This window comes from Pan paniscus, chromosome 2, assembly GCF_029289425.2.
Source record: "Pan paniscus chromosome 2, NHGRI_mPanPan1-v2.0_pri, whole genome shotgun sequence".
NCBI lineage: Eukaryota > Metazoa > Chordata > Mammalia > Primates > Hominidae > Pan > Pan paniscus.
The window spans coordinates 122812343-122839755 of record NC_085926.1 but is presented as its reverse complement, the minus strand read 5'-3'; the positions used below and the strand labels follow the sequence as shown (position 1 = coordinate 122839755).

Below are 27413 nucleotides of genomic sequence, written 5' to 3'. Positions count from 1 at the left end.
CATTAGATTGTTTTCTGGATTTGCCTAGGTCTGGTGTCTTCAAATTGGATTCACTTTTTATACATACAGACACTCCCTTGGCTCTTTAACCATATATATTTTATTTTTTATCTCCCTTGTTAATAATCCTTAATTTAGTAACTCTGTATGCATGGCGCTTATTTGGGGTCTCACAGCACAGACACATGAGAGGGGTAGGATAGTCTCCTGGCATGACCCCAGAACGTCCGGATCTTCAGGCCATTCAGACAGCTGCTCTGGGGTTAAGTCAGATAACTCGTTACAGGTGACATCCTATTCCGGTGTCAATGGAGACACTCCTAGCGTCTGTGTGACAAAGCTCTTTTCCTAAGTGACTCTGACTTGGTTATAGTAAATTCTCTGCAATGAAGGCTTCTCTCTGGCAAACACATCTTCTAATTCCTAACTACTTAACAGTCATTCTTTGCAGTAAAAATGTATCTGCTCATTGCTGTTTGCGGGAGTGAAAGGGAGGAGGTAAAACATGCTGAGCTGTAGCTGAGTTTCTCACAGCTTTCCTGGTTAAACAGCAATCATTATTCAGTTTCTTTTCTCCCTGTCTGCAACCAACCGGACCAAGTGTAAAAAAACCACACACCTGAAGTCCTAAATCATGGGCCAGAGCCACATAGGCCAGGGCAGGATCTTGGAGGAAGAGAGAGGGGGAGAGTTTGGATAGACTTACTTCCTTCTGGGCCTATGATCCACTTGCCAAATAGCTACAGATGGGACCTCAGTTCCTTCTTCCAGCTGGGAATGTAATTTCCATGATTGTTCTTTTCATGACAAAATGAGGAGGTAATGGAAAGTTTGGGTGGCCCGAGGCTGAGGTTAAAAGAGAGTTCCACCTCTCCAAGTACAAGGTGTTCATGAAGACTTCGGGAAAGGAAAAGGGAGAAACACAAAGGAAAGCCAGGCAGGGAGATCCCATCGCTGCCGCCAGCCCCGAGAGGGAGAGCGCGACTATCACAGGAGTGGGGCTGATTGATTCTGTGCAGGGTGGGCCTGTTGCTGGGGACTCTGTGCTGTGCTGTTGTGACTGTGTGGATGGAGAAGGGACTGTAGCCCTGAGAGGGAATGGAATAGCCCCTTAGAGAACCAAAGATTGCCCCTTTACAGAAGGGAACCTGCCCAGACCTACCCTGGTGAGTCTGCTTTTTGACAGCATTTAAGGCAGGGTCCTCCTAGCTGTTGCTAAGGCTGTTTTCTTTCCCATGTATGCAGCTTGAATTAGATTATAAAGCCTTTCCCTCAGGCCTGTTAGTGCTCGTTTTCCATCATTTATCCTGAAAGAGCGACTTCCTTAACATGGCTGGAGACCCTGCACAGTCTGGCCCAGCCTGCCTCCCAGGCTCCTCCTCGCCCATCCTCACCCGTTACTCTGCACCACAGCCCCCCGACCTCCCTCTGTCCTTGGGCTCTGTGCTCCCTCCTGCCACAGGACTCTTGCACATGCTCTTCTCTGGCTGGGACACTCTCCCCTCTTCCCTTTACTTTGTGAACCCATTGGTAAAACAATATAAGCTCTCTCTTCCAACTTTATTAGTTCTAGATCAAGCTGAAACTCTTAGAGCTGTAATGGAAAGTAACTCCCTTCAGGAATAGGGCCACTTGGAGTCTCCACAGGAGACTGAAAAGGAGATCACCCCATATTTCAGGAGAAAGGCTTGGTATTAACCTATTATTGATGTGTAATACTTCCTTCTTTCATAATTTCCAGACATAACTTTCCATTTGAAGATGCTTAGTTTCTAAATAATTTTTATTGCATTTAGCAGAATTGATAGTTTGTTGGTACAATATTTAGAAACGAATGAAGAATCAGATAAGGTGTTTTCATTCCTGTTCCATTCAGCATTTGTCCATGTGCCTGCACATCCTGGTCACTGAGTGGGTTGACATGACGAGATTATGTGATCCTGTGATCCTTTGTTGCGTGGCAGCAACATTGATGTAGAAGCTGGTTGCATGGAGTAACTGCACTTACATTGCCCTCACTGGGCATCATGCATGTTCCTTAGCCCAGAGGACACTTCCTCTCCACTCTGCCTAGGCTGGCCCACACCCCGGGTCCCACATACCTTTCAATGCCTATGTCAAGTCTTCCTCCAACCACAGTAGCCTACTATTATCTCTGTTTCCTTTGAACCATTTGTCCATACCATTCATTTATAACTTGGCATATACTGCCTTGCCTGCAGTTTAGGGCTGATGTTTGGAGAACAGGGACTATGTTATTTATCTTTGCTCTCTCCGCTGTGCCTGTCCTAGGGGCATGTGGTAGGTGCTGGGTAAATAGTTATTGGTGCCTCTCAAGGCACTCAGTGAATGCTCAGAACACTTGGTTAAGATTTACAGACAATGATGGAAAAGTGACTCTTCTCTTCTTCCTCTCTAGTTACAAGTTGTTTCCAAATTGCGTCCCCTCCTTTGGGTTCCGCCATCTGCTGCCTCTCACAGACAGAGTGGACAGCTTCAATGAGGAAGTTCGGAAACAGAGGGTGTCCCGGAACCGAGATGCCCCTGAGGGGGGCTTTGATGCAGTACTCCAGGCAGCCGTCTGCAAGGTAACTTTCCTTTCTGGTCCTGTCCCTGCACGGGGAGGTCAAGGTAGAGAGCGTCAGTGGGTGTTGGTACTTCCTGCAGGAGTCTTTGAGTGCCCCAGCATGTGGCTCCTGACCACTCTGAAGTCAGAGGGTGAGCTCAGTGGAACCTCTGGGAAATCTACAGCAGTCAAATCAGCCGGAGCTCGGGAATGGATTGGGCTGGTCTGTGTCTCTGTGTCAGGGTGTGGTTGTGTGCAATGGAGTACTGTCTGCCAGAAGACAGCTGCCTGCATTTATACATTGGCTTTTTGGTTTATTTTCAGGGGAAAAAAGTAAAGGTCAAGTCATAGGCATAGAAGCTTGTAGAGCTTTCTGGACCAATTTTGGCAAACCTTAGAGATTGCTCTCTTGGGAAACCCAGTTGAAAAAGAATTGTGTGAGGCCGGGCGTGGTGGCTCACGCCTGTAATCCCAGCACTTTGGGAGGCCGAGGCAGGTGGATCACGAGGTCAGGAGTTCAAGGCCAGCCTGGCCAACATAGTGAAACCCTGTCTCTACTGAAAATACAAAAAAATTAGCTGGGCATGGTGACAGGTGCCTGTAATCCCAGCTACTCGGGAGGCTGAGGCAGGAGAATCGCTTGAACCAGGAGGCGGAGGTTGCAGTGAGTGGAGATTGTGCCACTGCACTCCAGTCTGGGCGACAGTGTGAGACTCTGTCTCAAATTTAAAAAAAAAAAAAAGAAAGAAAAAGAATTGTGTGGCATCTTTGGTTGCAATTCTAGTTGTTTTCCTCCTGCTTCTCTGTGATATATGAATCCAGAGGGAGGGCCTAGACTTAGATCAGAAATGAACTCATGCTTCGAGAGGTTCCAATCTTAGCAAAATATATAAATGGAATGTTGGTGATAACATAGTCTTAAAATAATTTTCTACTGTTGAAACAACCCAATAACAATAACAAAAAAAAAAAAACACTCTTAAATTCACTATCATAACACATACTTTAAAAATCTGTGTGTCTCTTCTTAGTCTTTGTGCATACATTTCATATTTTTTCAAAGTGGTCATCAATAGAGTGTGAATAATTGGTAATACTTTCTTGAAAATTCAGGCAGATTCCTCAATAGGTGGGGACTCTTCCATTTGGGGAGGGCAGGGTCAGAGGCTAGAACTCAGTCTAGAGAGCCTGCATATGGCAGCTGCTATTCACTTATTAAGTGATAAGCACTTAATTGCTCACTTACACAGTTTCTGACCTCAGAGCCTGAATCTGGGTGTCACACAGACTCCTGTTTCCTCTCCACTCAATCCTTGACAAGATGGGAAGAAAACCTCAGTTGTCCTTTCTGAAATAAAAAACCAAAATGGCAGAAGGAAATGGATAAGGAGAAGGTAAAATGTAAAGAAAGCAGCAACAGCCATCTGCCATTCTCTTGATCCCACTGTGGTTCTGCCCATCACAGAGTCCGTGGGCCCCTCCTGGAGAAGAAGGTAGCAGTGGCTTCCTATCCAGGAAGGCTGCAGTGTGGCCTCTTCCCAGCTACTGGCCAGAGCCAAATTGTTTGATTCAGAAGTCCCTGGTGTCTCTTAGCAGTCTGAGAGAGACACATGGAAACATGGTTAGAATGTATTCAGTCCTGAACCTTTCAAATGTTTCACAAAATAGTTTATGAATTTGATTCAGAAAGAAAAATTATATTTTTGACTGACTTTCAGATATTGACTATAGGAGGCGTTTTCTCCACAGACATTCAGCCAAATTCTGCTTCTTGGTAGGGAAAAAAATAGTGCAGAGAAGACATAGGATCCCCCTCATCTCCCCACCTTGAGGATTTTATGGATTTTCTTTTTTTGGGGAGAGAAATTCATCTTTCTCTGGAGAAAGAACCCAATTACAGGCCTAAGCAGTGTCTGAGTATATTGTATTCAATTAGATGAATTGAAAGGGCATGATTGATCACTTGGACCACAGTGGTCTTTGAGAAGCCATTTGATCCAGTCTATGTCTATGGAACCTTCCTGTGCCATCCCTGATGGATGAAATCTTCAACCCTTTGAAAACACAGTATTTCAAGACTCAAGCATTTCAGAGGCGATGCTAGCAGATTTTCTCAATTCATTGCCTGGACCTGGTGAATTATTGTTGACGGAGAGGCACTTTGTGAGCAAGTTTCAGGCTTATACCTGTTGAAATTTGCTCTTTATTCCTCACCACGACCTTTGCAAAAGGGAATACCTGGAAAGTTAATAATTGCTCAGAATTATGCAGCCGATGTGCCTCCAGCATCTCTCTTTGCCTTTTCTTTTCCATTGTGGTGTCAGTTTATGTTCAGGTGCATACTAAGCAATTTATTTCTCACTTGACATCACCTACTTATAAAACATGTCATCCTTCCTGGCTCACCACAGCCTTATGGTGACCAAAAATTGGAAGTAGTTTATGGACTACTTTTGGATGAAAGACTATGCAACAGTCATACTACTTAAAATATTTAATGACTTGAGGCTGGGCGCGGTGGCTCACGCCTGTAATCCTAGCACTTTGAGAGGCTGAGGCAGGCAGATCATGAGGTCAGGAGATCGAGACCATCCTGGCTAACGCGGTGAAACCCCGTCTCTACTAAAAATACAAAAAATTAGCCGGGCGTGGTGGCAGGCGCCTGTAGTCCCAGCTACTCGGGAGGCTGAGGCAGGAGAATGGTGTGAACCCTGGAGGTGGAGCTTTCAGTGAACCGAGATCATGCCACTGCACTCCAGCCTGGGCAACAGAGCAAGACTCTGTCTCAAAAAAAAAAAAATTTTTAATGACTTGAATAATATGTAAGGTATTAGTATCAGATGGCTTTAATAGTAACTTTGCTCTCTCTTGGCTCCCTCTTCTAGGAAAAATTGTCCTTAGGGAAGATACAACCCAGTGTTTTATGTTTTAAGAATTTCCAGAATAATACGTAAGATAAATTAAGATTGACATGGGAAGCAGGTTATAAAACAATATGGACAGTATACTTCTGTTTTGCAAACAAAAGAAAGAAAAAATGTGGAAAAGATTGGAAATGGAACAAAATGGTAACAGTGGTTGTCTCAGGTGACAAGATTATATTTTTCTGATAGGTGATAGGCTTATTTTCTTCTTTGGCTTTTTGTTTAATATTTACCTAAATTTCCACAGTGAATAAGTATGATTTCTTTTTTTTTTTTTTATTCTGGAACAGTTTCAGAATAAAGAATAGTGAAATGAAACCCCATGTACTCATTGTTCGTCTTTAATGATTACGAACTCATGACCAGTCTTGTTGCATTTGTATTCCCAACCACACCCATATTTGAAGCAGATCTTGGCTATCATTTGTAAGTCCTAAGTATCCCTTACTTTGTTTACTGAATGCTGTGTCTCCTCCTGATCTGGCCAGATTAAAGGCCCTTCCACTGAATCCTGCAAACAGTGGAACAGAGGGAGAAGGCCTGGAATCTTGTGCAGTTGGCTCTGTGCGTCATAGGGGCTGGAGTTGGCCAGGCAATTCCCCGGCAGCGCTGCACGCTCTACTTCCCCTGACCCTGTGCCCTGGAGATGGAGCTGATAACAGGCCTATCTCCCAGCGCCACAGGGAGCTCTTTGTCCTGGTTTTATTCTCACTCTGGTTTTATTCTCATTCTTGTTTCCCGAATGGACTGTTAGTTATCAACTTGTGGGATTTAGGGGTATGGAATATTCACATGTCTGACTTTAAATCCACCTCTGTGGCCTGCTCTTGGAAAGTTGTTCTTTGCAAAAAGAAGGAAACTACCTGTTTCTATTTAGGATTCATTCCATTTATGATAAGGACCCTGTTTCTATGAATGGAGGTTTTGAGTTGCTTTATTTATCCCCTGCAGGTCACATTGCTGTGAGAGGCCATCTAACAGCATCCACAGCTAAGGGATGCTTCTGTCGTCAAGGCGGGCATTTTTTCTAATGCACTGTTCCTGGCTGGGTTGGAGTTGGAGAATGCCACTGCCTGTAATTTCTTATCTTTACCCAGAGCCTATGATTGAACCTGTTTATACTTTTTTATGGTCAGAATAATGGTTTCTCTGCCAGGACCTTCTAGAAGTTGACTCTAAGTTGTTTGTTCTGAAATTGTGCAGGCGGAAGTGTGATGTGTGGTTCAGACTGGAAATATGGCTGCTTTCCTCTTCTCTCAAAACAGGGCACGCCCTTGGCCTAGGGAGGACAGAGGGTGAGCAGTTGCCTGGAAGCTCTGGGTCCCAAGTTGTCAGTTATCCTTTGCTCTTCTTCATGGCTCTCAGGTTAAAGAAGTTACTTGTACATTTGAGCTTGGCTGGGTACATGCTGGCTGCACAGTATTCTATGTGCTGCTTTTTTTCGTCAGCCAGAAAATAAATCAGTGCAACCCAATGCGTTTCCCTGTTCGTCTCCACTGCTAGAGCCCTGGCACTTATCCTTTGTATTCTTTAGACAGAGTTTCTGTTTTAATCCTGATTCTTTTAATTTTGCCTGTGTTCAATTTTTAAAGCATTTATTTCCTCTCAAAAATAGTTGGATGAATAAGTCTTAAAGCAAACAAGGTAAATTTATGTATTGAATAAAATTTTTTTGGCAGGAATTGAGACCTTTATTCTTCCCTGGCCAGAATATCTTATCTAAAATGAAGACCACAGCCTCAGAGGATCCGTGATTCTTGTTGGAGGATCCTTACCAGAATCCTACAGTATATTGGTAGGACTCTGATAAGGGTTGTTCCCATTTTACAGGGGTGGAAACTGAGTATCACAGGGACTAATTGCATTTAGTAAGGAGTAGAACCAGAATGTGAACCAGTTCTGTTGATTTGAAATTCTGTGCCCTTTTTATTACTCAGTAACTGTGTGCTCTGGGAAGTAACAATAATGCACTATTGAGTAAGGGGCACTGCATTTATTTATTTAAAACAATTTTTTTTTCTTTTTCTTTTTTTTTGAAAGGAGGCCTCACTCTATCGCCCAGGCTGGAGTGCTGTGGTGTTATCATGGCTCACTGCAAACTTGCCCAGCTAATTTTTTTGTATTTTTAGTAAAGACATGGTTTGTCCATGTTGGCCAGGCTGGTCTTGAACTTCTGGGCTCAAGTGATCTGCCCACCTCAGCCTCCCAAAATGCTGGGATTATAGGTGTGAGCCACTGCACACAGCCTGTTGAATTTTTTTTTTTTTTAAATAATACATTCCAAACCTAGGAAGGCACTGAATTTAGAGTCATGTTTTCCTTACTCAAGCTCTGCCTCTTCTGTTATCGGCTGCCTCCATGGAAGCCAGTTGACTTCTCCAGGCCTCAGAGAGCACATCTGGGAGATGCAGGGAGGCATGGGACTGGAGGGAGGTGCTCCAGGTTGCCTTCCATCTGTGCCAGCCAGTGCCACTTCTCGCAGAGGACTTGGTCACAGCCCTGTCTCCTTTGCTCAGGGCCTTTGATTTTGCTTTTTTGTCTCTTCTGGCTCAGGCTTAAGCCTCAGACCCAGTAGAGGCTGCTGCAGACACATGTAAAATGTGGAAAATTCCCCAGTCCCAGAGTCAGGCACAACTTTGTCAGGGTTTCCTCTTGCTCCCTCCCAGCTCCCAGTTCCTGCAGAATTGACTCGCTTTCTTTTGACTTATTGCCTGATTTCTTTTAGACCTCAGACTTGTGTCACTTTTCCAAGCATGAGTTGAGAAATACAGGAAATTGCCTTTCTTTCCTCAAGGAAGGCATCCCCCCACTCCTCAAACCTCTGCACCACCTGAAGAGAGGGACCCGCCACATGTTCTGCTTCCCAGCTGTCTGCGTTGTCTGTCTCAGCATGTGTGAGCTGCTTCTGCTAGCAGATCGCACCACAGGTTTCCGGGGCTTGATCCAGCGCCAGGCTGCCTGCTCTTCCTGTGCTGCCGTGTCTTTGGGGAAGCACCATTAAAGTATTGGATTTCTCTGGGCATTGCGCATGCAGGTGTGCAGACCCTCTGCCCTGTAGGGTTGTTGTCAGACAGGTGTGGCGCAGCTTCCCCTTGGCTTTCTATGTGGCAGAGGGCAGTGGTTTCATGTGCACTTCTGAATCCTTCTACTGTTTTGGTCTCTGAGGCGACATCCCAAGTGCAGGACTCCGTGGTTTCCTTGCTCTGCCTTCTGCTGTGAGCTGTGTTGTGGGCTCCGCAGCCCCACTGACAGCTGCTGTTCTGGGTTGAGCGGTGGGAACTGGCTGAGTCATAACTCAGTATCGTGAACAGGGCACGTGGGAGAGTTTGCGTTTCTTTTTGCCCTCTAGTGTAAACAAGTCACGTGCCTGCCTTGCACCTGTGCTTAGGAGGTGTCTACACGTGCTGGTGGCTCCCTTCACTGACCAAGGCAGGGAATAATCATCCCGGGGAAAGGGTAGGAGGCCCCTTTGATGGCTGGGGCTCTGTTTTCATACCAGGTGAGAATGTCAATTTTTTATTTTAAGTCAGAGGCTCCTTCTTGCTTGGAATGTCCATTGAGCAAAGATGAAAGGAGACAGGAATTTGCTCTTGGGCTCCTGTTGCAAGGCTCTCTGCCTGTGGCCTCTACCTGTGGCCTCTGCATTCCAGCCACAGTGACCTGGAGTCCGTTACTCTGACTCAGGCAAGGCCTTTGCATGTGTTGTTTCCTCTGTTTGGATACTCCATTCCTGTATTCCTGGTTTTCTTTGATACTCCTTCCCGGTATTCCTGGTTTGCTTGCTTGCTTCCTTCCTTCCTTCCTTCCTTCCTCCCTCCCCTCCCTCCCCTTCCTCCTGTCTGTCCTTCCCTCCCTCCCTCCCTCCCCATCCTTCCCTTCTTTCTCTCTCTCTCTCTTTCCTTCCTTCTTTCCTTCCTTCCTCCCTCCCTCCGCTCCCTCCCCTCCCTCCCCTTCCTCGCCTCCCTCCTTCCTTCCCTCCTCTCCCTCCCTCCCTTCCCATCCTTCCCTTCTTTCTCTCTCTCTTTCCTTCCTTCCTTCCTTCTTTCTTTCTTTCTTTGTTTCCTTCTTTCTTTCAGTAGATTTTATTTTTTATAGCAGTTTTAGGTTGATAGCAAAAATGAATAGAAAATAAAGAATTCCCACAACTTCCCTCTGACCACTGCACACACAACCTCCCCCACCATCAGCATTCCACATCAGTGTGGTATATTTGTTACAATCAGTGACCCAGTCAGTGTTGACACATCATTATCAACCAGAGTCCATAGTTCACATTAGGGTTCACTCTTGGTTTGTACAGTTCTGTGGGTTTTAACAAATGTATGACAACAGGTAGCCACCATTAAATATCACACAGAGTAGCTTCCCTGCCCCGGAAGTCCCTGTGCTCCACTTGTCCATTCCTGCTTCCTCCCCCGGAATCTGTTTTCCTTTTAATGTCTAACCTGTGCCTGTTTGTGTTTCAGATTTCAGCTTCACTGTCTGTTTGTCAGAGAAGCCCTCCCTGGTGGACTTCCCTGAGTAGGTCAGGATGCCCTGGCTCCAGGCAAGCCCTTAATCACTTCTGTCCTAGTTATCATCTTATTTTTATTTATTTGAAGCATTCCTGGAATGCCTGCCTCCCTTTGAGATAGTAAACTCCCTGAAGGCAGGGACTATGTCTTTTTTCTTATGACTATATTCCCAGCACCAGACATTGCTGGGCACATAACAGATCCTTGTTAAACATCTGGTGAACAAAGTCTTCATTCTCACAGGTGCCTTTATGCTTCTGAAGTTCAGGAATACCAGGTTCTTCTGGCCCCAAGCTTGTCCCATCCTGGATGGGACTTCCACCCTCCCATCCACCAGGCTGCCTCCCTGGAATTTACAGTGCTTCATGCAAATTCATTAAAGCAGAACCAGAAGTACTATTACTTGGTAATACTTTTCCATTCAGAAAGCATTTATTGGCTGTCCAATAAATGCTCAGTGGCAGGTATGGTGGAGAAAACTAAAGATAGATGAGAAGTCTCTATCCTCTGGGATTTGATTTGAGCCTGCAGATCCATTAGAAGGGAAATAAAACAACCTGTTTGGAAACATTAGATTGAACCATATAAAATTATTGATATTTATTGATGATATTTGTTATTTGCCTATTGATGTTTTTCCTGCAAAAATGGAAAATTCATATGGTTCAACCTTTTTCATTCCAAAATATTCTATAATTCAGATTGGACTGTGTCACAGAGTACACATTAGAAATGTCATCCTGCACATTGCTGGGATTTGAGCTCAAGAGGAATGTCTGTATCCTGAGTCATAGGCCAGGATTTCTTTTTCCCAAGGAAAGAAATGCTACACTTTTGGCCTCATTAAGTTTAGCCACAGAACAGATTTTTTTAAAAAAGATATTTCATTGCAAACAGTGGATGGAAGTAGGAAAAACAAACTAAAAAGAATGTGTATATTGTTTTAAAGGGATGGAAATATGCCTGAATGTCAACATGATTCGGGAAACCAATCACAGAGACCCTCTAACCTTGTTTTCCCTTATGTGCTGTGGAGACTCCTCTGTCCCCAAGCTCAGATCTACTGTGGGAGCTACCCACTGGCTGCCCAGGTCAGTCCCCTTTCCTTCCTCATTCCTGCCTTGAAACCTGTCCCCTCTTCCTCAGTGCTTGCCTGAAAGGTTAATGGACAGTGTTTTGTTATTACATTTGAAAACGTCTTGAGTACTTACTGTGTACAAGACGTCCTGTTAGGTGCTGTGGGGAATGCAGAGTTGAAGTAGCCGTGGTGCCTGTCTCCATGAGCATCACTCTAGTTGTAGGATTGATGTATGTGTAGGATCTAAAGCACAGCCAGAGAACAGACTCTGTGGAAGGACTGGCTCCTTCAGACCCGTGGTTCAGTTAGAGTATTCTTCTCTCTCAAGGGGCCATCCTGGTCTCTTGCTTCCTGGTGAGGTGCTGGTGCTAATGATGCTGTTGATCACCACTGGCTGAGTGCTTTTGAGAGCCAGGCTCTGTACCAGGCATTTAACAGGGTTTCTTTCACATACTCCTTTGAAGGTGGCTTTACTATCTCCTTTGATGAGGAAACAAGCCTAGAAAGGTGAAATAACTTCTCCAAAGTTTTACAGCCACAAAAGGCAGCACCAGAGTTGGAAACCTTATCTACCTGCTGGTATGGCTTAACCTTGACATTAGAGTATCTGCCATCTTTTGAAGTCACACAGGAACACAGAAGTGGGAAGAGTGTGCTTCCAAAGAGAGCACAGTCCCAGTCTATGGAACCATCACAATTACCCACATGACCCAGTTTGCCAACTGTAGAATGGTACTGAAACAGTCCCAGGGGAAGAAAGTTGCATGTGCCACTCTTTTCTGGAGCTAAGAGTTTCCTCTCTATCAGAAACAGTTATCATGTGACTCTATCAGCCCTCAGGATTTTCCAGGGAGGCCACTGGTACTGTCCCAAGGTTAGCATGCTGATGGATATGTGAAATGCTTATCTTTGCCTCTGGCTTCCCTGTCTGTAAAATGGAAACTCTGATATCTGCCTTCTCATTCCTAATTTGGAGGGTGTCTCAGACCCATCGGCTCTTCTCCCTCAGGCTTGCTCAGATAGCACTGAGGCACGATGCTGCTTTTCACATGGTGGATCTTTTCCAGCAGAGAGAGTACATGTGCCTGGTGACTCTTCTGTGATAACTGGGGCCCCTGGGCTGCGTTGATAACAGTCTTGAGGGCCTCTTCATTTGGACAATTGTTAATTTTAATTAGGCAGATTGACCTCGGGATCAGAGAACCTAGAAATTTAAAGCTACAGTCTCTGGGATGGCATCTTTATTCCAGAACTCCCTTGTGTTTGAACTAGCAAGCCAAGCTCAGTGAGCCAGCCCATGTTCAGGCAGGCCCCACTTGTGTTTTCCGACAGCTGAGTGGGACGTTGGCTTTCCTCAGATTCCCAAGAATTGGTGGTCCGGGCCTTCCCCTGCACCTTCCCACGGGGCGTCCTTGAATCTGCCTGTCTCACTTGTCATGCTCTGCCATTGTCCATTTGCGTAAATAAGTTACTATGAAATGGACCTGGGGATCCCCAGGCTTAACATGAGCCAGTAGGAAGATTCAGCTGCCAAACACAGGCCTCATGCTCCAGGTCCAATTCAGAGCCCACGGGCCACTTTTTCAGCCTAGTTCCTCTGTGCAGGTCAGACCACATCCAGGGAACCATGCCTGGCCTGCCTCTGGGAGCTGTGTTTAAGACAGACATTGACAGCGAGAGAGCAGAGGGGATAAGTGGGTGGTGCTGGGCATGGGAACCACATCCTCAGAGGAGAGACACCATAGGAAGTAGCATGGTAACTGACCTCAGATATCATTATAAAAGAGGGAATAGACCCTTTTGGCTATTCCAGGGGATGTACTAGGGTAGCCACAGGAAAGCAGGTTGGAGTCCAATGTAAGGAAGAATTTTCTTGTTTTTTTTTTTTTTGTTGTTGTTGTTGCTTGTTTGAGATGGAGTTGTGCTCTGTCACCCAGGCTGGAGTTCAGTGGTGTGATCTCAGCTCACTGCAACCTCTGCCTCCTGGGTTCAAGCAATTCTCTTGCCTCAGCCTCCCGAGTAGCTAGGATTACAGGCACGGGCCACCACGCCTGGCTAACTTTTGTGTTTTTAGTAGAGATGGGATTTCATCATGTTGGCCAGGCCGGTCTCAAACTCCTGACCTCAGGTAATGCATCTGCCTTGGCCTCCCAAAGGGCTAGGATTACAGGCATGAGCCACCGTGCCCGGCCAAGGAAGAATTTTCTATCAAGGAGAGCTGCTTAGCAGTGTGGCAGTGAGTATGTGTGTGGGCCCCATACCCAGGTGGCAGATGCTGGAGGAAAGATCCCTGCACTGGATGGGAGGCTGTACAAGAACCTCTGAGGTTCCTTCCAGAATTCAGGTGCTACATGTTTTCTCTGTTTTTCTACACAGTCATCCATTGGTGCTTTTGTCCTGTTGTAGCCCCTTGGAGCCTGTCTTCTCTGGTTCTCAGCAGTGCACCCTCTAAGCTGCCCCTGTATTTGGCCACAGTGACCATGAACTCTGATATACATGTTCATTTTATTTGCCAAGTGCAGCTGACTTTGAGCTGACTTCTTCCTGGCTCCTGTTGGCTTCCCATGGAGCCACCTTACCATATGGGTGAAAGTCAGGTGGGACAGAGACCAGGGAAAAACTGTGGAGGGTGGGGCAGAGAAGGATGGAAGCTGTTCTTGGTTCTCTGTATGAGCTTCCTTTTTTGTCAGACCTGTAGCCAGAGTGTGACTCCTTTCAGCCTTAGGAAGCCAAATTGCTCCACAGGCTGGAAGCTTGTGTCCTCAAACTAGTGAAACCAGGTCCTTTACTCCCTAACCATTTGTTTCTCTCTTTGCCAGTCCCTGTTCTCTGGGGCCAGATGTTGGAAGTGAACAAGCCAGCGAGTCTGTCTTCACTCCTGGGAGGAGTCCATTTTTGTTAATTTTCTCAGTGACTGGGAAGGGCTGGTCTTCTATCTCATTCCTGCTTCCCCTTTTCATGGATGACTGAGAGTGAGGTCAGATTTTAAGGAACTGAGAGGAGGAAATAGGTCTGCTAGTCTTAAAAGAGAGAGGCGAGTGATGAGAGTTTGGTGGCGTCACAGGGTGAAGAGAAGGCTTGTTATTAGTGGGCCATGAACATATCTGTAGGCACATGGAAGGGACCAGAGGAGACAGTGACGATGGAATAAATTCTCCAAAGAGGGTGGGGTTTGCAGGGCTGTGTTTCCTCAAGGAGGGAGGAGCACTTCTTCCCTTGGGATGGTGAGATCAGAGCGAGGCTGGGAGGACATGCCAGTTTGTTCAGACGGAGAGGAGAGCGCTGGCTGAGAGGCATCCTAGGGCCTAGGACCAGAACTGTGAGATCCTGGGAATAGGTGAAGGGAGAAGTCCTTTTACCTATCTCTGTGGGTGACGAAACAAGTGAGGTCGTTCCCTCGCATGAGTGTGGAAGCAGGAGTTGGAAATAGACCTCGTGGTGAATTTGACAGTGAACAAAGAAAAGTGACAGGACTCGCAGCCCTGACCGGATGCCTGGCTTCATGCATCTGCGTCCAGTGCGTTTCCGCCCCACGCGCTCCTAACGCTTTCATCTGAGGCTGACCTCTGTCATGTTTAGCGAAATTGGTTTTGTTTACATTTTGGCTTTACTTAAAGACATAGAGAAAAGTTCAGCTAAATAAATAGGTCTTCTCCTTCTTTTAAAAACTATTTATAAAAAGAGAATATATTCAACATAAAAAATTAGAAAATGTAGATAAGCAGAAAGGAAATAAGCATCACCCATAATTCTATTAATATAATCTAAAGATAAGATGATGTTTTTCTGAATTACAGATATAAGTGACAGTTTTTCAACTCCATAGAAATACTATGATGATAACTATTAATTACTATTGATCCCATACCAGATACTGAGTGGGGTGCTCAATGTGTATCATCTTCTTTAATTCTCTCAACAACCCTATTTTATCAATACTATTATTACCTCCCTCTTATAGACAAGGAAGCTGAGATAGGGAAAGATTAAGTAAGTTGTCTAAGATCACAAAAACAAGATAAGGGAGACATGGGACCGAAATCAGATTAGCCAGATACCTGAGCCCATGCACCTAAATTCTGTGTGAATACTGCTATTAAATAAAAAAGTATTTGGGCCCAGTGTGGTGGCGCATGCCTGTAATCCCAGCACTTTGGGAGGCCAGCACTGCGATGGCTTGAGCCTAGGAGTTCAAGACCAGCCTGAGCATCGAAGTATAATTGATGTACAATGAGCTACACATATTGAAAGTGTACAGTTTAACAAATTTTGACATTTATGTACACTCATGAAAGCAACTCTGCAATCAAGGTAACAAACATATCCTTCACCCCTAAAAGTGTATTTGTGCCCCTTTATCATCATTTCTTCCTCCTCTCCCTCCTGCCTCCCTTACCCCAGGCAATGAATTTGCTTTCTGTCACTACACACTAGACTGCATTTACTCAAATTTCATATGCCTAGTATACACTCTTTTTTTGCCTGCCTTATTTCCCTTAGCAGTTATTTTGAGATTCATTCACGCCGTTAGTGTATCCATTCATTCCTTTTGTTGCTGAGTAGTATTCCATCGCATAGATATGCAACAGTTTATGTATCCATTCATCTGTTGATGGACGTTAGTTTTTGCCTGTTATGAGAGAGCTGCTGTAAATGTTCATGTTCATGTCTTTGTATGGACGTATGCTTTCATTTCCCTTGGGTCAGTACCCAGGAGTGGGATGGTTGGGTCATATGGTAGGTCTTTAACTTTTTAAGAAACTGCCAAACTGTTTTCCAAAGTTTCACGCACGTCCCTGTGAAGAGACCACCAAACAGGCTTTGCGCGAACAATAAAGCTTTTTAATCACCTGGGTGCAGGCAGGCTGAGTCTGAAAAGAGAGTCAGCGAAGGGAGCTGGCGGGGCTGGTGGGTAGGTAGTGGAAAATTACAGTCAAAGGGGGTTGTTCTCTGGCTGGCAGGGGTGGGGGTCACAAGGTGCTCAGTGGGGGAGCTTTTGAGCCAGGATGAGCGAGGAGAAGGAATTTCACAAGGTAATGTCATCAGTTAAGGCAGGGACCGGCCATTTTCACTTTTGTGGTGGAATGTCATCAGTTCAGGCGGGAACAGGCCATTTTCACTTCTTTTGTGATTCTTCACTTGCTGCGGGCCATCTGGATGTATACGTGCAGGACACAGGGGATACGATGGCTTAGCTTGGGCTCAGAGGCCTGACACAAAGAACATTTATCATTTTACATTCCTACCAGCAGGGTGTGAGGGTTCCGGTCTCTACATATCTTTATCAACATTTGATGTGGTCAGTCTTAAATTTTAGATACTTTAAAGGCATGTGGTAGGATCTTATTGTAGTTTTGAATTAATACAAGGCTTTTAAATTGTTTAGCATGCAATAATTTATATTCCCTGTAACAGTTATATAGCTTCACATATCAATTAGTAAAAGGAGAAGAGAAGAAATGTAAAAATTATTACTGGTCCTGGAATAATAATTGCAAGTTCCCTTTATAGTCCCTTTTGTGTGTTAACTATAATACTTTTTAATACATCCTGTCTAAACCTAGCAGCAGCTCTGCAAAGCAGGCTTATTTCCATTTTACAGATGAAGAACTGAGGCTGAGGAGGTGAAGTGACTGACTGAGGGGCCCACAGTTAGAATAGAGCAAAGATTTGACCTCAGAATCTGTTCCAAAGCTGATGTACTCTGGCCCTCATGCTATATTCCATTTGTAGTTCATTGTTTTTTTTGTTTTGTTTTGTTGTTTTGTGTTTCAATCCACTTTCCCACTTTTGCTTCCTTCCCCAAACGTGGAATACAGAACTCAAGCCTTCAAAACAGCTAGCTCTGCCAGCCAACCCAACAATAAGGGAAATTATTTTTAATGTAAATACTCTGTGGAGTCACCACTTGTAAAGCCTCCAAGCCTGAAAGCCTGGGTGATGAACGAGCATGTCCTGACTCATTCGCAGCAGCCCAACCTCTGGGCCAAGTTTGTTAACACCATTTACATAACAAGAGCCCACTTCACAGAAAACAGAATTATTATTCTTATGCTGAGCCATCCTTCACTTGTGGAGCTATTTCCATTTTAGATGCAACCTTCCATTCAACAAACATTTATTTTGGATCCAGCAGCCACAAGTTGAGAGCCCATCATGAACCAGGCACGTTTATGAATTATCCCATTTATTACATGCACAGTTCTTCTCTGTATACGAATGTGGGCAAGAGTTTGGTCATCTGAATCTGGCTTCTCTGGCCCTTGCTAGTTGATGGGCTGGTCACTTCATCTCTCTGAACACCAGTTTCCTTACCTATGAGATCGCAATATATTACCTATGTCACAAAGGTTGCAGTGAAGATTAAGTGGAATAATGGAAGTGCACAATACATGTTTTATATTATTATTCCTGTTCTACTGATAAGAAAAAAGCTTTTGAGGTGTTGAATAGTTGGCTGAAACTGCACAGGTAAGTAGGGGCAGCAAGAAAATTCACATGCTTATCAGAAGGCACCCAAATTCCACATTGTTCTGTCTTCTTACTGCCACCCCACTTTGTGTCCCCACAAGACCCTCAAGAAGCTGGCGTGGAGGAACTGGAGACTGAAGAAGTTAAATGACAGAGCCACATTCAGAGCCCAGTTTTGCAGAAGTTGTGCCCGCCTATTAAAGACAACTTGGAAAATAATGGGAAAACAAAAAATTGTCTATAACCTTAACCCCAGTCCCAACCACAACCACATTATGGGGTATTTTGTTCTCTTAATGGAGAGTTATGCTTGTTTCTTAAGTAGTTTGTAATCACACTATAACTATAGTGCTGAATTCTTTGTTTTCATCTTATATTGTAGATATTTACATATAATTTTATACTTTCTATGAATAATTTCTGATGGCTGTAGAGGAGATAACTGAGTTTATTTACCTTTTCCAGCACAGTAGGATATTCATGCCTTTCCCTTTTTCTCACTATTAATAAAAATACTGTTGCATATATTTCAGAATACTTCTTGTGGATAGATTCCCCTGAAGTAGAATCACTGAGTCAAGGATAATTTACACAGAGTAAAATTGACCCTTTTTAGGTATAAAGTCTTATAGCCATCCCCACAATTGAGATATGGTTATTTCCATCACCCCGGAAAGTTTCCCAGCATGCCTTTGTCATCCATCTCCTCCCATGATCCTAAGCCACTTTGGCAACTACTGATCTGTTTTCTGTACCTGTATTTTTTTCTTTTTCTGGATACCATATGAATGGAATTAGCCTTTTGAGTCTGGCTTTTTGCCCTTAACGTAATGCTTTGAGATTCATCCATGTTGTGGTGTGTTATCAGTAGTTTGTTCCTTTTTATTGCAGTGTAGTATTTAATTGTATGGATGTATTATGATGTGTCTGTTGACTACTGATGGACATTTGGGTTGTTTCTAGTTTATGATGATTGCGAATAACATTTTTATAAATATTTACATATAGGTTTTTATTTGAGCATAAAGTTTAATTTCTCTTGGGTAAATACCAAAGAGTGGAATTGCTGGATTGATAGTAAGTGTATATGTAACTTTGTAAGAATCTGTCAAACTGTTTTCCAAAGTTGGTGAAACATTTTGTATTCTCTTAGGCAATTATGAGAGTTCTAATCTTTCCACTTTTTTTTTTTTTTTTGAGACGGAGTCTCGCTCTGTTGCCCAGGCTGGAGTGCAGTGGCATGATCTCGGCTCACTGCAAGCTGCGCCTCCCAGGTTCACGCCATTCTCCTGCCTTAGCCTCCCGAGTAGCTGGGACTACAGGCACCCACCACCACGCCCAGCTAATTTTTTGTGTTTTAGTAGTGACGGGGTTTCACCGTGTTAGCCAGGATGGTCTTGATCTCCTGACCTCGTGATCCACCCACCTCGGCCTCCCAAAGTGCTGGGATTACAGGCATGAGCCACCGCACCTGGCCTCGTTCCACATTTTTATCAGCACTTGATACTGTCAGAGTTTGTTTGTTGGTTTGCTATTCAAATACGGATCTAATGGCTATTTCGCTGTGGTTCAAATTTGCATTTCCTTAATGACTAATGATGTTGAGAACCCTTTCGTGTGCTTGTTTCCACCCATATCTCTTCTTTGGTGAATTGTCTGTGCAAATCTTTTGACCACATTTTAAATTCAGTTGTTTGGGTTTTTTCTTAGTCACTAATGACAGTTCTTTATATATTCTGTAAACAAATCCTTTATCAGATTTTATTTTTTTCAAATATTTTCTCCCAGTCTGTGCCTTGTCATTTCATTTTCTCAACAGTATTTTTCAAAGAAGGTTTTGAAAAACAGAAGTTTTATAGCTTTAGGTCTACGTTTAGGTCAGTGATCCACTTTGAGTTAATTTTTGTGTGTGATGAGACATATGGATTGAACTTCATTTTTTTGCATATGAATATCCAGTTCCAGTATTTGCTGCTGAATTGACTAGATATGTGTGGATCTATTTTTGCTCTATCTATCCCATTCCACTGATCTGTGCATTATGTCATTGCATATATTTTGTCATGACCATAGCCTTGATTACTGTAGCTTTGTAATAAGTCTTGACCTAAGATAAGAAGTCCCCCAACTTTGTTCTTTTTCAAAATTGTTTTGCTAGTTTCCATTGCTTACAATTTCATATAAATATTATAATCAGCTTGTCATTTTCTCAAAAAGGCCTTCTAGGCTTTTGATTGTGATTGTGTCAAATCTATAAACCAATTTGCAGAGAGATGGCGTCTCAACACCATTGGCTCTTCCAATCCTGAAATGATATCTCTGTCCATTTGTTTAGGTTTCTGATTTTCTTTAAGGTTCTTAATACAATTTGTCAAATTAAAAGTTGGTTTTCTGCTTCCTTGCTAGGGTGTTGAGCACATGGCTGTGCCCTTTTGGATAACAGATTCACATGTTTCCTGCAAAAAACTCTACTAGTTTATACTTTCTCTCTATTGTATTTTATTTCCCAAGCATCTGGCTCCCTCTTTTCCACAATCCATGGCTTATAATGCATTGACTTATTTATTTAATAGGTGTTAACTCTTTATCAAAATATACACACCAAAAACTATAGTTATATATATAGTTTATATATATTTATATATAGTTTATATATATACTATACATCTCGATAAATGCTCATAAGGTCAAGAAACAGAACATCAGCAGCACCTTGAAAGCCTCTTTGTGACCCCTTCCAATCCTGACAGCAAGGAGAACCACTATTCCAACTCCTACCCATAAGTAGTTTTGTTATGGCTTAGCATTTCATTGCAGTAAGGGACCTTCTAGGCTTCTCACTCCAGGTTCCTAAAATGTGTCTGGCCTCCTCCTCACTGTGCTCCTTTCCCTTCTGAGCTTCTGTTAGCGCCTAGAATGCCCACTTCCTCTTCTGCCTTCTCCCTTCTTATTCCTTCTTTCAGCTTCCTTTAATTTTTTTTTAAATTATTTGTTTTTATTTTTATTTATTTATTTTTTTACAGACAGGATCTTGCTCTGTTGCCCAGGCTGGAGCACAGTGGCATGATCATAGCTCACTGCAGTCTCAAACTCCTGGGCTCAAGTGATCCTCCTGCCTTAGCCACCTGAATAGTTGGGATGACAGGTGCACATCTCCATGGCTGGCTAATTTTTTAATATTTTTTGTAGAGATGGGGTCTCCCTATGTTGCCTAGGCTGGTCTTGAACTCCTGGCCTCATGCCGTCCTCTCACCTCAGCCTCCCAAAGTGTTGGGATTCTAGGTGTGAGCCATCCCACCCTCTTTCAGCTTCCTTGAAGTGTCCTCATTTTTCCCAGCTCAGTTTAAGTTTCGTCTGTGCTGGGAAGCCTCTCCCTCCTCCTCCTCTCCCTGGCTTCCATTAGCATTGGACTTTCCTTCATTAACACTCCTGTCATGGTGTATTGAAGTTGCTGTTTCCATTTGACTATAAGCTCTTTGAGGTCTGGAACTAGCTTTTCTGTTGACCCAGTGCCTTCTGTGGGGCCTGGCATGCAGTAAGAGATCAGTGATTGAATGCTGGATGAATATTGAGTGTCTAGGAAACTGATTCTCCAAAAGGCTAATCCCTTTGTTCACTGTAGGTCTCCTGGCTGTCAGTCCTCACTGGCTTCTTTTCAAACTTCTTTTCCTCCTCATGTTGGCGGGCTCTTTTGTGATTTATTTATTTTTTATTTCCATGCCGCCTCTGGAGCAAGTGAGAAAATATCATAGCTCTTTTGGCTGTTTTATCCACCGTTATGATGATAAGTAAGAGAGGATGATACCCTCTACTCTTCATCTGTCGTAAGAGAGCAATAGCTTTTAACCTGTAAGGTCTGTGAATCCAGTCTCCTATTTCAGTAGCAAGTGTGCAGGTATAGAAGACTCTCAGCAGTGTTTAAATCCTTCATTTATTCATGCTGCTACCGATGCATTTTGGGATGCCTGTTCACCATTACTATGAAGGCGACCATATCCCAGTGTTTCTTGCTCTGTATCAAGGTCTAGCTGCTCCTAAAAATGATGACTGGGAGTGTTTTTGTGTAGAGTTGGCACCACAGTGGCAGAGTATGAAAAATGTAGAGTCCTTCCTTTCCAATACAGACTGTATTCAGCTGTGCCTCCGTCTGAAGTCTCGATAAATTTCAGATAGTGGAGCAGTAAAGGGAGAAAAGGGATCTGATTGACTTTAAACACCAATGTGGCTCAAATAACAATTGGAATGGTTTATATCTACCAGAATAGACGGCAGGTTTTACAAACCCTCAAAAGACAAACCCATCTATTGGTCATTTGAGTGCCCTGTTCTGATTGACTCAGGTCTAATGGGGGGACTTAACAATCTTAACCATCATCTTAGACTAGCCCAGCCAACCAGGGGATGTTGTTGGGGGAAAGGTTAAAAGTCGTTCTGGGGAAGGAAGAATAGCTGAGGCCAAAAGGGGAAGCATCCAGGAGGAGCAGCTCTCAGGGGTCATCAGTGAAAGGAGCAGAGAAGAGTATGATGGGCTGGAGGGAGGGGGTTTCAGGTGCATGGGCCAAAGTGGGCAAAGACTTGGACATTTGTCTGTGTGCATCTGGGCTTCCCCAGTCCATGCTGCGTCTCTTCGGAGCCTCTGTGGAATCCCTCCCCAGTGGTTTTGTGAGTGTGCCCCAGGTACACATGGCAAGGGGAATGCCTCTGATTCAGGCCGTGACTCCTGGAGAGGGGCCAGTGCCCTGCATGACCAGGGCAGGACTGGGCAGAAAGACTGGTGTACCCATCCACCTTCTGTCCTTCAGGAGAAGATTGGCTGGCGAAAGGATGCACTGCATTTGCTGGTGTTCACAACGGATGATGTGCCCCACATCGCATTGGATGGAAAATTGGGAGGCCTGGTGCAGCCACACGATGGCCAGTGCCACCTGAACGAGGCCAACGAGTACACTGCATCCAACCAGATGGTGAGTGCCGGGGACCAGATCCCCCCTCCCTGTCGCCTCTCTTGTGACCCTGCCTGTGGTCTTAGTACTTGCCCAGCCTTGAAACCTTCCTCTGGCTCTCAGTATTCACTGGCTTTCTGATCCATTCTTGGGGTTGGGTTTCATTATTCAATCTTCTCCAACTGGGTTTCCGGAACTCCTAATTGGCTTACAACATTTCTCAGGGATTTCTGTAGCTGGTTCATCTTTCTGTCAATGTGCGTCTAAATGGGAAGTGTTTGGTTGGGATACGGGTGGCCCAGGGGAAACAGGATAGATCTCATAGTGGGGAGGGTGTCTTAAAGGAGGGTGGGTGCTGTGCCCCTGCAGAAGTCACAACTGGTATAGAAGTTATGGGGCAGGACTTCCTGACTTCTAGACATGGGCTCCCAGAGGTGGTGAGTTGCCTGTCAGTGTTAGTGGTGGTGGGCAGAAGTGTTCTGCATGGAATGAGAGGTCCCAAGGACCATCTACTCCCAACAGTCTATAACCACAACTATGCAATTTAAAAGAATTTGTGCAAAATTTCAAAGATATATAATAATAGACCAGTAAAATGAACCCTACATGCCCATCACCCAGACCCAACAATGATCAAGATCTTGCATACTTACTGTGCAATTTTCCTGCCAAAATCTGTGTCCTTTTATTTCTCAAATACATTCTGGTGGCCAAAGAGGAATTCTTCCCAATTTTCTTCCTTAGAGAAGCACATTTTCTCCAGTTTCAAGAGGTGGTCAGTGCCCAAGCCTTCCATCTTGTTTAGGAATAATGGAATCTGAAAAAAGGACTATAACTGTAGGACCTCACCAGATGCGGACCCCTGTACCCATCATTAGTCCTCAAAATCCCTCAGGACACTGTTAAACTGCCTCTTAGCTTCCTCTCTTCTTCCTCTTTCTGCACCCCTGCCCCATGGCCCAACTTTTAGTCCAGAGCTCGGCACCCTCCTCTGCCCATCTGAGCTACAAGCAGGATGAAGCAGGACCTGTGGGGGATGTTGGCAGACCTAAGCTTTAGGCATAGGAGAAGGAAAATAGGGCAAGGAGGCAGGGAGGAAAAGTCTTAGAGGAGAGAGGAAAGGTAAGAGGCACTGATGACAGAGGGTAGGATGTGGTGGCTGTTCTCTAGGGCATCCCCACTAGTCCCCCCTCCCTGCTGACAGGATGGAGACACAGACAAGAAAGATATGGAAAAACTCCACTCATCACCTCTCCACTCTGGGGTGAGAGGAGTGAATCTAGTTTGGTGAATGCCAGAGGGTCCTTTCCTTGAGGGTCTCCTCTACTCAGTTCCTTAGTTCAGGAGCTACCAAGAAGGCTTAGTTATTAAGGGACTCTAAGGGGCCACCTAAGGAAAAGGTGCTTCCCTGGCAAATGCTGGCTGCTGACTGTGCATTGGAGCCAGGTGCTGGTATCTACACCTGTTAGGAATGTCATAGCCTTGACTTTTGCCTTGGCCCTAGGACTATCCATCCCTTGCCTTGCTTGGAGAGAAATTGGCAGAGAACAACATCAACCTCATCTTTGCAGTGACGAAAAACCATTATATGCTGTACAAGGTATGCTGGGAGGGAGGGAGGCTAGTGATTTGTGGGGTGAAGTGGGTGGTGAGGAGTGTTTACAACTCTGCCTATATGGGGGAAATTCAAAGGAGGGGTGGAATATAGCCCAGTCTTGATCTAATGGAAAATAATAGGAGGAAACAATTAAGCATTCGCATAACAGTGAATACCTTACAAGAAATTTGAACATATAGTATCTAATTTGATTCTGAGAAAAACCTTGAAAATAGCATGAATTCCCATTTTTTTGGGTGATGAATTGGAAACAGAGAGGCACACTCTACTAGAGAAGGAAAATATAAAATGAAATGAAGATACACACAAAGAAAAGTAAGGCATCTCATCAGGCTACGTCACTAATCTCTGTATTCCAGAGCTTTATGCCTGAGCCTGCAGACTATAGGAGACCAGTGGGCTAGTCTGGCGCAGAAATTCCCAAAGAAACCAATAAATGTCCCGAGTGAATACAGCAGTCTGCATATGGATCTGTTCCATTTAAAGAAACTGTTCCTGGGTCACCCTGGACTGCCGCATTTAGTCTGGGGCAGGAATTCCCAAAGAAACCAATAAGTGTCCTGAGTGAATAGAGCAGTCTGGGTATGGATCTGTTCCGTCTAAATAAACTGTTCCTGGGTCACCCTGGACCATCTTCAAAAACTCCCCACATGAACGTGCTCCTTCTCACAATCACAGATGAGCCAAGTTTGAATTACAGATCTCCTCGGTGTGCTCATGTAAGCTAAATGTAAACTCGTCTCTGAGATTCTTTTACGTGATGAAGCAATGAGAACTTAATCTGGAATCCCTCTCCACCCTCCACCCCCAGAACAGCTGGCCATAGTTCCCTCTCCTTCTTGCTCTTGAATGTCCACAAAAGAACCTTTGTCTGATTGTGTTTTTCTATTGCTCCTGCCTGAGATTATCACTGATAAAATGCCACTTATATTTTCTTGAGTTCTTTATCCTCCTTTAGTTCAAATCAATGTTAGAAGATGAAACAAGGGAAAAGGATTGTTTTTCTTTTTTTGTTTAGTGGAAGATAGCAGGATAAAGCCTATTCAGGGCATGGTGGTGTGTGCCTACAGTCCCAGCTACCGGGGAGGCTGAGGCAGGAGAATCTCTTGAACCCAGGGGGCAGAGGTTGCCGTGAACCAAGATTGCACAATTGCACTCCAGCCTGGGGGACAGAGCGAGATTCTGTCGCAAAAAAAAAAAAAAAAAAAAGCCTATGCACTTACAAATAACGTTTTATGTTTTTAGAGGGCTCAATTGCACAGACTCTATTGGGTTTCCAGATATTTCCAGAGGGAAGAAGTCCATACTGGCTTAAGCATCCTTCCTCAGAGCTAAATACACCTTGCTTGGGGGAGGAAGCCCATCCAGTCCCAAGGCAGGCAGAGGGTGGGAGATGTCTCTGTCACTGTTAGAAGTGGAAGACTCAGGAGTTAGTACAGATGAAAGAGGAAAGGTGGGTACTTCAAGGCTGCCCCTTTGCCACAGGACCTCAGAGGTCCGTGGGAGGGCGCCATTCGTTCTCTCAGCTTCCTATTAAAGAAAGGGTCTATACTTGAGACCCTTGGAAAAGTTGCCCTTTTCACGCCTTCTGAACAGATTGAGCAGATCCTGAAAGCTGAACCTGTGAATACCTCAGAGACCGGGAGAGAAATGGCAAGAAACTGTCAGGAGCTGTCGACCTTAGAAGATGGGCTTTTAGAGAGCTGTCTGTTACCATGGGAGGGGCGGGGTCTCAAGACATTATCTTTGAGAGAAAGATCTTGTGAGCCCCTTTCCTATGGATCTATAGGGCTGGATGTTCCACGGCCTACTGCAACAACTCTTCCTCTGTGCCATTTCTTCTTGCTTTTCCCTGTGGGATCTTTAGTTCATGGTGGGAGAAGGTGGCAGGATATGGTTCTAGGAGCCTTTACTGTTCTAGCCCAGTATAGCAATGCTCACTCTGATGGTTGGCAGGGCAAAATGAACTTATTTCTTTTCTTTACTTTTTTCCCCAAGAATTTTACAGCCCTGATACCTGGAACAACGGTGGAGATTTTAGATGGAGACTCCAAAAATATTATTCAACTGATTATTAATGCATACAATGTAAGTTATCAGTTTCTTCCCCCACTGCCACCTCCCTTCCACCCCCTCCCACTGAGGCCCTGCAGCTGCCGCGGGCTCAGGTGGGCAGTTCTCCGTGCTGCTCTTCTTGGCTCTGCTCCCCCATCCCCTTGAGTTTGGTATCTTCTTCCTGCTTCACTCAGGATCAGGGTGGAGAAACCCATCCTTGCTTGATGAGTCTCCCTCTCACCTCTGCCATCTTGACTCTCATCTGCAGATCTCAGTGAGCCAAGGAGTGGCTCAGACTCAGGCTGGTGGCCTGGGAAGTGCTTAGGTTCTGACACCTCGCATAGGCAGGCAGTGGTATTCTCCACCTACCCAGTGCCCAGGCTAACGCTGCCACCGTATTCTCTGCCTGAGGGAGCAGAGCATCCACCAGCCACAGGACCACACTGCAAGAAGTGAAAAGTTCGCACACTGAGCTCACCTCACAGTGGCAGGGCGGGAATCCCTCAGGCTCATGGAGCTCAGGGTAGAGCTGCAGACTAACATGGGAGAATCAACAACCCATTTTTTTATTTTTGTTTTTAATTTAAAAATATATATAGAGAGATGAGGTCTCACTATGTTGCCCTGGTTGGTCTGATCTTGAACCCCTGGAAGCAGTCCTCCCACCTCAGCTTCCCAAAGTGCTGGCTTTACAGGCATGAGCCATCATGCCTGGCCAAAGAATCAATGTTTTTGCCTACCTACTTAAGATGTGATTGTAATGAAGTCCTTTCAGAGGGTTTGTGAATGGGGCTATTAAATTCTGTGCTATTGTAACATATCATGTGAAATTGGCCCTAATATAATAAGTGTAAGTTCTTATAGATGTGGTTTAGGAATCAGTTTCACATTCCAAGCCACGCATTCACAGACTCACCTCCCAAGCCTTTCTCTTTCCTACCCTCCTTTCCCTTGATTCATAACACCCCAAAAGTACTTGACTCAGACCTACCTTCTGTCAGGCAAATGGCAGGCAGAGCTCTTGTGTTGGGAAGTGTGGACCCTCTGCTATCCCTTCTCTTGTGGGTCCCAAGATGGTTATGGCATCCATTGCCTACCCACCTGCTCAAGGCGCCAGGTAATTTCTAAATTGGCATTCAGAGTGCATCTTCCTGTTAAAACTAAGTTATACACAGACTAAGAGTGCCTTAAGTAACATTATTAATCCTAAACTTAGGTAAAATAGGTTTTTCTGGCTAACCTGG

At 44.6% G+C, this 27413-nt stretch overlaps 1 protein-coding gene across 1 annotated transcript in view; it reads left to right on the top strand.

Moving 5' to 3' along the window:
* Positions 1-27413, top strand: part of ITGB5 (integrin subunit beta 5) — a 160921-nt gene that overhangs the window by 43475 nt on the left and 90033 nt on the right. Inside the window, exons 5-8 of the mRNA XM_034957242.4 lie at positions 2420-2588; positions 22356-22517; positions 24001-24096; positions 26113-26202. Coding sequence (XP_034813133.1) covers positions 2420-2588; positions 22356-22517; positions 24001-24096; positions 26113-26202 — 517 coding nt within the window. The remainder of the gene's footprint in view (positions 1-2419; positions 2589-22355; positions 22518-24000; positions 24097-26112; positions 26203-27413) is intronic.